Source organism: Propithecus coquereli, unplaced genomic scaffold, assembly GCF_000956105.1.
Source record: "Propithecus coquereli isolate 6110/MARCELLA unplaced genomic scaffold, Pcoq_1.0 Scaffold164, whole genome shotgun sequence".
In the NCBI taxonomy this organism is placed as follows: Eukaryota; Metazoa; Chordata; class Mammalia; order Primates; family Indriidae; genus Propithecus; species Propithecus coquereli.
This window is the reverse complement of record NW_012140969.1, coordinates 580415-590031: the sequence shown is the minus strand read 5'-3', so window position 1 is coordinate 590031 and position 9617 is coordinate 580415. Positions and strand designations below refer to the sequence as shown.

General features: G+C 53.7%; 1 protein-coding gene across 1 annotated transcript in view; it reads right to left on the bottom strand.

Annotated features, from left to right (window-relative positions):
• Positions 1-9617, bottom strand: part of FBN3 (fibrillin 3) — a 60840-nt gene that overhangs the window by 26548 nt on the left and 24675 nt on the right. The window contains exons 30-37 of the mRNA XM_012641227.1: positions 7381-7503; positions 7119-7241; positions 6529-6654; positions 6314-6436; positions 5147-5269; positions 4756-4917; positions 3406-3474; positions 1942-2067 (exon numbers count right to left, since the gene is read on the bottom strand). Coding sequence (XP_012496681.1) covers positions 1942-2067; positions 3406-3474; positions 4756-4917; positions 5147-5269; positions 6314-6436; positions 6529-6654; positions 7119-7241; positions 7381-7503 — 975 coding nt within the window. The remainder of the gene's footprint in view (positions 1-1941; positions 2068-3405; positions 3475-4755; positions 4918-5146; positions 5270-6313; positions 6437-6528; positions 6655-7118; positions 7242-7380; positions 7504-9617) is intronic.

Sequence of the window (9617 nt, the reverse complement as noted above, 5' to 3'; positions counted from 1 at the left end):
ATCAAGAAGGTGTAACAATTATGCACATATATGCTCCTAACAACAAAGCCCCAAAATGTATGATGCAAAAACTAATAAAAAGGAAGGGGAAAACAGACAGCTGTACAATAATAGTTGAAAAATTCAATACCCCACTTTCAATAATGAATAGAATAACTAGACTAAAGGTCAATAAGAAAACGGAGGACTTGAACAACACTATGAGCCAACCAGACCTTACGGACATCTATAGAACATGCAACCCAGCAACACAGTTTCTCAAGTGCACATGGAAAATTCTCCAGAACAGACCATATATTAGGCAACAAAACAAGTCTCAATAAATTTTAAAATGTTAAAATCATACAAAGTACCTTCTCCAACCACAATGGAATAAAACTGAAAGTCAATAACAGAAAGAGAACTGGAAAAGCATGTGGAAATTAAACAACACGTTTTGACCAATTGGTCAAGGAAGAAATTACACAGGAAATTAAAAAATACTTTGAGATGAATGAAAACGACGCCACGACATACCAAAGCTATGGGATGCAGTAAAAGCAGTACTCAGAAGGAAATGTATAGCCGTAAATGCTTTCATTAAAAAAGAAGAAAGATCTCAAGTCAATAACCTAACTTTATACTTTACACTTTTTAGGAAAAGAAGAGTTACTAAACCCAAAGAAAGTTCTAAGGGTTAGAGGAGACAGAAAGGGATGAGATATTATTCAAGCATTTTGACTTTTTTTTTTCCTTTTTGTAGAGATGGGGTCTCACTATGTTGGCCAGGCTGGTCTTGAACTCCTGGGCTCAAGCAATTCTCCCATCTTGGCCTCCCAAAGTTCTGGGATTACAGGCATGAGCCACAGCACCCAGCCTATTCAAGCATTTTGGATCCTGATTTTGGTTTGACAGCTCCCATCCCCATGTACAAAGAAAATTGATACTTATTTATTTTTGAAACAGAGTCTCGCTCTGTTGCCTGGGTTAGAGTGCAGTGGCATCAGCTTAGCTCATAGCAACCTCAAACTCCTGGGCTCAAGCGATCCTCCTGCCTCAGCCTCCTGAGTAGCTGGGACTACAGGCAAGCGCTACCATGTCTGGCTAAATTTTTCTGTTTTTAGCAGAGACGAGGTCTCACTCTTCCTCAGGCTGGTCTCAAATTCCTGACCTCAAGTGATCCTCCTGCCTTGGCCTCCCAGAGTGCTAGGATTACAGGCGTGAACCAGCACACCCGGCCAAGAAAACTGATATTCAGATCTTAGATCTCTCTGTTCCTTCACCATTTCCTTGATTTTCTAAACAAATTGCTCAGTGTAAAAGAAATGTTGTCCTTGTCCTGATTTCAGTGTCTGGCTGTGTGTGGGTGCTCAGTTAGTACTGGCTGAAAGGAAGACAAAGGATGGACAAATGGATGGATGAATGAATGAATGAGTGCAAGAATGAATAAATAAACTTGGTAGGTTGCATTAAAGGAGCTCAGATTCAAGGATCAGAATGGTTGGCCTCTGAGCCTTGTCTCCCCCACTTGCTAGCTGGTGCTTCTGGACGAGTCACTTAATTTCATTGAGCCTTAGTTTCCACATCTGAAAAATGGGATCATGATAGGAACACATCCCTCATGCGCAACCGCTGTGGTGACTGAATGGCTGACGAATGAGGAGGCTCAGCACAGTGGTGGCACACGGTCCTGGACACTGTTAGCCGTTGGTCATTACTATTATATTCAAACAAGACCAGCAGGGAGACAGGGGAAGTGGAGCTTGAAGGGAAGGAGGGGCCGTTTCTTCTCTTGTCTTTTCCTTGTCACTCTTCACTGTGGGACTTGGTCAGCTTTTGCTCATGAAAGAAAGGGCATGCTTGCAAAGCCAGGTCACTTCTAACTGGGTGGAGGGCAGAGGACAGAGGTTAGACAATGGGGAGGAGAGAGACTCTCCCAGTCTGGGCAGAGTCCATGCTCACCCTCACAGATGCGGGTGTCCTCATTGAGGTGGTAGCCTGGTGGGCACTCACACTGGAAGCTGCCGAAGGTGTTGACGCAGTCGCCCCCCTGACACAACCCTGGCAGCTCCTGGCACTCGTCAATGTCTGTCGGGAAGTGAGGAAGCCATGCTTGGAAGCGAAATCCTTGCAGGGGACTTGGGGGACACCTAGACCCTGCCTTGGGCTCTCCAGGGCTCCCTCAAGGATCCCCAAGAACTATCCCATGGCTGATGGACATTTGCAGGGTCTGTCTTGAAGGAGCTGGACCCAGACTCTCTTGAGTTAATGTTATCCTAAGTTCAACTCTTTTCCTTTCCTCTGTTAGTTCATCCTTCTATCCACCATATAGTTTCTTCTGGATGGAATATCTTCTCCAACCTCCGTCACTTCCTATGGATACAATGGATGGAAGGATGGATGGATGGATGGATGGGTAGATGGGTGGATGGATCAGTGGATGGATGGGTAGGTGGGTGCATGGATGGGTGGGTGGATGGATGGATGGATGGGTAGATGGGTGGATGGATCAGTGGATAGATGGGTGGGGTGGATGGGTGGATGGATGATTGGCTGGATGGGTAGGTGGGTGGATGGATGGATGGGTGGATGGGTGGGTGGATGGGTGGATGGATGATTGGATGGATGATTGGATGGATGGGTAGGTGGGTGGATGGATGGATGGGTAGGTGGGTGATGGATATTAAAAGTAGTGGATAGACAAATAATAAAGTGGGTCAATGAACGAGAAGATGAATTAGTGGATAGATGGGTGAGTAGATGGATGAATGGATGGATGAGTAGAAGAGTGAAGGGATGGGTGGGGCAGAGAAGATGAATTAGTGGATAGATGGGTGAGTAGATGGATGAATGGATGGATGAGTAGAAGAGTGAAGGGATGGGTGGGGCATGGATGAATGACTGGATGGATGAGTGGATGGATGGATGGATGGGTGGATGAGTAGATGGATGGGTGGGTGGGTGGATGAGTAGATGGATGGATGAGTGGATGGATGGGTGGATGGATGGGCGGGTAGATGGATAGGTGAGTAGCGATACACAGATGGAAGGCTAGATGAGTAAATGTGTTGGTGGGGGATGGGGGATGTATGGATAGAAGGATGGCAGAAGGAGGGATGGGTAGATGGAGGAAGGTTGGAAGGATGGGTGGATAGATAGGTGCATGGGTGAATGGGGCAGGGATGGACGGATGGATCCATGGGAGGAGGGATCAATAAACCAACAAGTGGAAGAAATGGATGAAAGAGTAGATAAAAAATTCAACACAAACTAAAAGCAGTTTGGTCCTGCTGCCCAGTCTGCAGGCGGGAGGATGTGCCCCCTCCCCACCCAAAGCTGCTCAACTCTGCACTGTAGTGAGGCAGGGATGGGAGAAAAGTCAGCCCCTAGGTGGGCGGAGGGATGGGTGGCCCACCAGACACTCACCTTCCAGAATGACAGTGACGGGGTTGGGCCGGAAACCCTCGCCACCCGGACACAGGGTTCTGTACTCGGCTGCAAGGAGAAACAGGCTCCCGTGAGGGGCTTTGGGGCAGGGACCCTGAGCAAAGCTTGGGGGGAATGGAGGAGGGGACGGCCCCTGACAAGGGCTCCAGGGTGGGCCCCATCCCTCTGTTGTACCAACTGCATCTCCTTATCTCTTTGGCCTCTTGGGCCCAAGAGACCTTGGCCAGTCCGGGGGCTGCCTGGGGATGCAGTTTGTGTGTGTGTGAGCACACACATGTATGTCTGTGTGCAAACGTGGGTCACGTTCAACATGTGAGCACAAGGGTCATGGCTTGGGGTGGGGGGAGAGGGGAGGAGGATTCCTTCTGACCCAAACCGGACCCTAATGTGACCGCAAGTTTCCTCATGAAAGGAAGACTCTGGACGTTCACACGTGCACACACCTGACTAGGTGGGCAGGTACCTCCCTGTTTCACACCTGAGGCCTTTGCACATACTGTTCCCACAGCATTGCACACCCTTCCCCCTACTGCTGGGAAAACTACTCATCCTTCAAAACCTCACTCAAGCCTCCTCCCCTAGGAAGCCTTCTTTTTTGTTTTGTTTTGTTTTTTTGAGACAGAGTCTCACTGTGTTGCCCGGGCTAGAGTGCCGTGGCGTCATCCTATCAAGCGATCCTCCTGCCTCAGCCTCCCGAGTAGCTGGGACTACAGGCATGCGCCACCATGCCCGGCTAATTTTTTTCTATATATTTTTAGTTCTCCAATTAATTTCTTTGTATTTTTAGTAGAGACGGGGTCTCGCTCTTGCTCAGGCTGGTTTCGAACTCCTGAGCTCAAACAATCCGCCCACCTCAGCCTCCCAGAGAGCTAGGATTACAGGCGTGAGCCACCGCGCCCGGCTAGGAAGCCTTCTCTTACCCCCTTCTTCTCCACAGCTTCCTCGAGAGCCACGGCTGTGCCTCAAACAAATCCTTAGGATACATCTACTCTCACAGTCCTAAAACTGTTGGTTCAAGGATAAGGCACAGTGTGTGCAGTGGTGGTAGCTCATCCTTCTCTGCATCCCAGCCCCCAGCACAATGCGCAGAGCTCTCGGTGTTTGTTGACTGACTAAGTGATCGACTGAATAAAAACAGAGAAGCATTTGCAGAAAGCAACCTTGGAGAACTGCCAGAGAATATGCTGTGTGAACCAAGACAAGCCCCTCTCCCTCCCTGGTGCTCAGTTTCCCTGTCACCTAAGGTCCTCCCTTAGCAGAGACGACCCCCTAAGTGCCCGGGTCCCTGTGGCTCAGGTCACCATGCCTGTCTCCCCTGCAGGGACTCACTGGTGTTGCCCATCGGGCACAGCTCGCAGGGGTTGCCCCAGGCCCGGCCCAGGGAGCAACAGCAGGAGGCTCGGGTGACGCCAACTCCGATCTCGGCACTGCAGAAAATGCCACCGTCCCCTCGGTTGTGCGTGTCCAGGAAACAGTTTCCAACCCGGGTGTCTGAACAGGCAGAAAGGGAAGGTTGGCAAGTGAGGGAAGGAGAATTCTGCCTACGTGTGCGCCTGAGCGTGCGTGAGGCTGCATCGCGACAGGTGACCGAGGACCAGCGCGTGTCCTGTTTGTCAGGAGCGGGTAGATTTGAACAAGTCGACATCCGGGATGCCCCAGACCACAACCTGCGCATCTCAGCTGACTCCAGAGCCCCCCAGCCAGAGCCGAGTGGACTCACCCACGCAGCCCACCCCGCTGGGGTTCAGTTCGAAATCCTGGGGGCAGTTGCAGAGGTAGCTGCCAGGGATGTTGACACAAAGGCCGTTGATACAGTTCACCGGGTCGGCGCACTCATTGACGTCTGTGGGGAAGACGCACCGTCTGTAGCAGGGAGCCCTCCCTCGGCCCGCCTTCCTCCTGAGGAGCCACAGGCCTCACCCTGGGGCCACTCTTGGGCACCAGACTGTGGGACGAGGCTGTGTCCTTCTCTGGGGAGAAACCTGAGAGGACAGGAGCCTCCAGTCCGCCCGTCCCGTCGAACCCTTACCTCCCACCCCCAGCTCTGTCCTACTTGGTGCAATTTTGCTCCTTTAAAACACTACCTGCCCTGACTTCCCTCATTTATTTATTTGTTTGTTCATTTATTTATTTATTTATTTAAGGCACAGTCTCACTCTGTCACCCAGGCTGGAGTGCAGTGGCTCCATCATAGCTCACGGCAGCCTCCAACTCCTGGGCTCAAGTGATCCTCCTGCCTCAGCCTCCCGAGTAGCTGGGACTACAGGCACACACCACCACCATGCCTGGCTAATTTTTAATTTTTTTTTTACAGATGAGGTCTTGCTATATTGTCCAGGCTGGTCTCAAACTCCTGGGCTCAAGCTATCCTCTCACCTCGGCCCCCCAAAGTGCTGGGATTACAGGTGTGAGCCGCCATGTCTGGCCTCAAAATCCATATTTAGAAAACACTTTGAAACCAGGGGATGGCAAACTCCAACCCGTGGGCCGAATCCGGCCCACTGGCAGTTTGTGTCAATAAAGTTTTATTGGCACACAGGGCCACGCTTGCTCATTTACATATCGTCTGTGGCTGCTTTGGAGCTACAACGGCAGAGTTCAGTCATTGTGACAGAGACCCCGTGGCGTGCAAAGCCGAAAATATTTACCATCTGCCCGTTTTAAAGAGCACACACAGGTGGGAGAGGCTTTTCGCAGCTGGGGTGCAGGGGGGACTTCATTCGTTCACTGCATTTATTCAATAGAGGAATAGGTACAGGGAGTGTTGGGGGGTATTTCAGGTGGAAGGTCAGACCAGGCCCCCCCATGGGAGGGCATCTGAGAAGAAATCTGAGGGGAGTGAGCTGTGTCCCGCCCGCCCAACTCCTGGTGCTGGCTGACCCCACACCTGTGCAGTTGCCGCCACCGCGATCCAGCTCGTAGCCACCGTCGCAGATGCAGCGGAACATTCCAGGCAGGTTCTCGCAGCTCCCAAACGCGCAGAGGTTCCCGAGAGCACACTCGTCCACATCTGTGGGGACCCCGGGTCAGCCCGCCCCACCTGGCAGTCTGCCACGGCGACCTGCCCGCTCCGTCCTCTGCCCCGCCGGGCCCAGGCCTCACCCCGGCAGGCCCGGAGGTCCTCGGCGGGGTCGAAGCCCATCTCGCATTCGCAGCGGTACCCGCCGGGCGCGTTCAGGCACTGCCCGTTGTCGCAGAGGTCCACGTCCTCGGCACATTCGTCTCTGTCTGAGGGGCCCCGAGAGGCGGAGGGCTGAGGGCCAGCCGGGCCAGGACCCACGCAGCGTGGGCAGGAGACTCCCTGGTCACCCAAACCCTTCGCCGTCACAGGGTCCCGGGCAAGTAGCACTGGGGACTCGGATCTTTGACTTGGGAGTGGGAGGCAGATGATCAAGTCAGGGCCAGGGAGGGGAGGGGCGTTCTGGACACTTTGACTCTGGCCGGGATGGGCAGGGAGGGGACTCGGTCACTCGGGAGTGGAGGGCAGCCCGGAAGTAAGTGAGCATCCCGTGCACTTAAGAGTTCAGGGGACTCTTAAGCCTGTCCCCCGGGCTGAGGGTACATCTCCAGCACCCACGGCGTGGTGGGTGGGTCAGAGTGAGCCCGGAGGTTGACGGACCGCCGGACCACCACGAATGCGGCGCCCGCGGCTGTCCTTTTCGGACGCCTGCCCTTCCACACCCTGATCTCACCTTCGCAGGTGAAGCCATCCCCGGCGAAGCCCTGGCGGCAGGTGCAGCGGTAGGAGCCGGGGACGTTGCGGCAGTCGGCTCTCGGGCTGCACCGGTGCTCCTGGGTGGTGCATTCGTCCAGGTCTGCAGGAGACAGAGCCCAGAGCCCCCCGGGGTGGGCGCTGGGGGACTGCGGGAGGCAGGCCCCTCCAGCCCCAGCCCTGAAGGGCCCCCACAGACACCCTCAGCCCCACCGCCCTGACCCTTGCGTCCAGCTACTCACCGTGACATTCGATGCCATCCCCCTCCCAGCCTGGCTGGCACCTGCAGCTGAAACTCCCGGGAATGTTGAGGCAGGAGGCGCGGCTGTCACAGTTGTGTCCCCCGAGCTCACACTCGTCCACGTCTGAGGGAGCACAGTGACCCAGTCACAGAAGGGGAGATTCAAAGCAAGAGCAGCTGAAAGAGCAAGGACCTTCCCTCCCCAGGGCAAGGGCTGGCCCAGAAAGCCCCTTTGCACCCACCCGGGGGGCTTCCATCTCCACCCAGAGCCCAAGAGGAAAACCCCCAAACTAAACAGACATGGCTTATAGCGGCCCTGCAGAAATGGTCTGAACGGGCAGCATGAGAGACTTAGGCTAGACATTCAGAGTGACCATCCTAACAAACATGCCCTCTCTCCAACCCAAGACTTCCCTCTTCCAATCCTGAGACAATTCTGCACCAGCCTTATAATCTCTGCAATTTTCATACCCGGATAGCTACTATTTTATTCAACATTTCTGTATCAGACCCCCCTACTTTCAGTAACGTGAATGTGTTTTAAAAGAAAATTTTGTATCAACATCAACCACCTCTAAGAAGTCATGGGTTTGATGCTCTGTTATGCAACATTTGTTTCTAGCACAAATTAAAATAACTGCATACCTGGAGGAGGTAGAATTGTCCCCATAACTCACTGTAACCTTGAACTCCTGGGCTCAAGTGATCTTCCCGCCTCAGCCTTCCAAGCAGTGGGACTACAGGTGCACGCCACCACACCCAGCTAATTTTTTGTATTTTTAGTAGAGACGGGGTCTCGCTCTTGCTCAGGCTGGTTTCGAACTCCTGAGCTCAAACAATCCGCCCACCTCAGCCTCCCAGAGAGCTAGGATTACAGGCGTGAGCCACCGCGCCCGGCTAGGAAGCCTTCTCTTACCCCCTTCTTCTCCACAGCTTCCTCGAGAGCCACGGCTGTGCCTCAAACAAATCCTTAGGATACATCTACTCTCACAGTCCTAAAACTGTTGGTTCAAGGATAAGGCACAGTGTGTGCAGTGGTGGTAGCTCATCCTTCTCTGCATCCCAGCCCCCAGCACAATGCGCAGAGCTCTCGGTGTTTGTTGACTGACTAAGTGATCGACTGAATAAAAACAGAGAAGCATTTGCAGAAAGCAACCTTGGAGAACTGCCAGAGAATATGCTGTGTGAACCAAGACAAGCCCCTCTCCCTCCCTGGTGCTCAGTTTCCCTGTCACCTAAGGTCCTCCCTTAGCAGAGACGACCCCCTAAGTGCCCGGGTCCCTGTGGCTCAGGTCACCATGCCTGTCTCCCCTGCAGGGACTCACTGGTGTTGCCCATCGGGCACAGCTCGCAGGGGTTGCCCCAGGCCCGGCCCAGGGAGCAACAGCAGGAGGCTCGGGTGACGCCAACTCCGATCTCGGCACTGCAGAAAATGCCACCGTCCCCTCGGTTGTGCGTGTCCAGGAAACAGTTTCCAACCCGGGTGTCTGAACAGGCAGAAAGGGAAGGTTGGCAAGTGAGGGAAGGAGAATTCTGCCTACGTGTGCGCCTGAGCGTGCGTGAGGCTGCATCGCGACAGGTGACCGAGGACCAGCGCGTGTCCTGTTTGTCAGGAGCGGGTAGATTTGAACAAGTCGACATCCGGGATGCCCCAGACCACAACCTGCGCATCTCAGCTGACTCCAGAGCCCCCCAGCCAGAGCCGAGTGGACTCACCCACGCAGCCCACCCCGCTGGGGTTCAGTTCGAAATCCTGGGGGCAGTTGCAGAGGTAGCTGCCAGGGATGTTGACACAAAGGCCGTTGATACAGTTCACCGGGTCGGCGCACTCATTGACGTCTGTGGGGAGGACGCACCGTCTGTAGCAGGGAGCCCTCCCTCGGCCCGCCTTCCTCCTGAGGAGCCACAGGCCTCACCCTGGGGCCACTCTTGGGCACCAGACTGTGGGACGAGGCTGTGTCCTTCTCTGGGGAGAAACCTGAGAGGACAGGAGCCTCCAGTCCGCCCGTCCCGTCGAACCCTTACCTCCCACCCCCAGCTCTGTCCTACTTGGTGCAATTTTGCTCCTTTAAAACACTACCTGCCCTGACTTCCCTCATTTATTTATTTGTTTGTTCATTTATTTATTTATTTATTTAAGAGACACAGTCTCACTCTGTCACCCAGGCTGGAGTGCAGTGGCTCCATCATAGCTCACGGCAGCCTCCAACTCCTGGGCTCAAGTGATCCTCCTGCCTC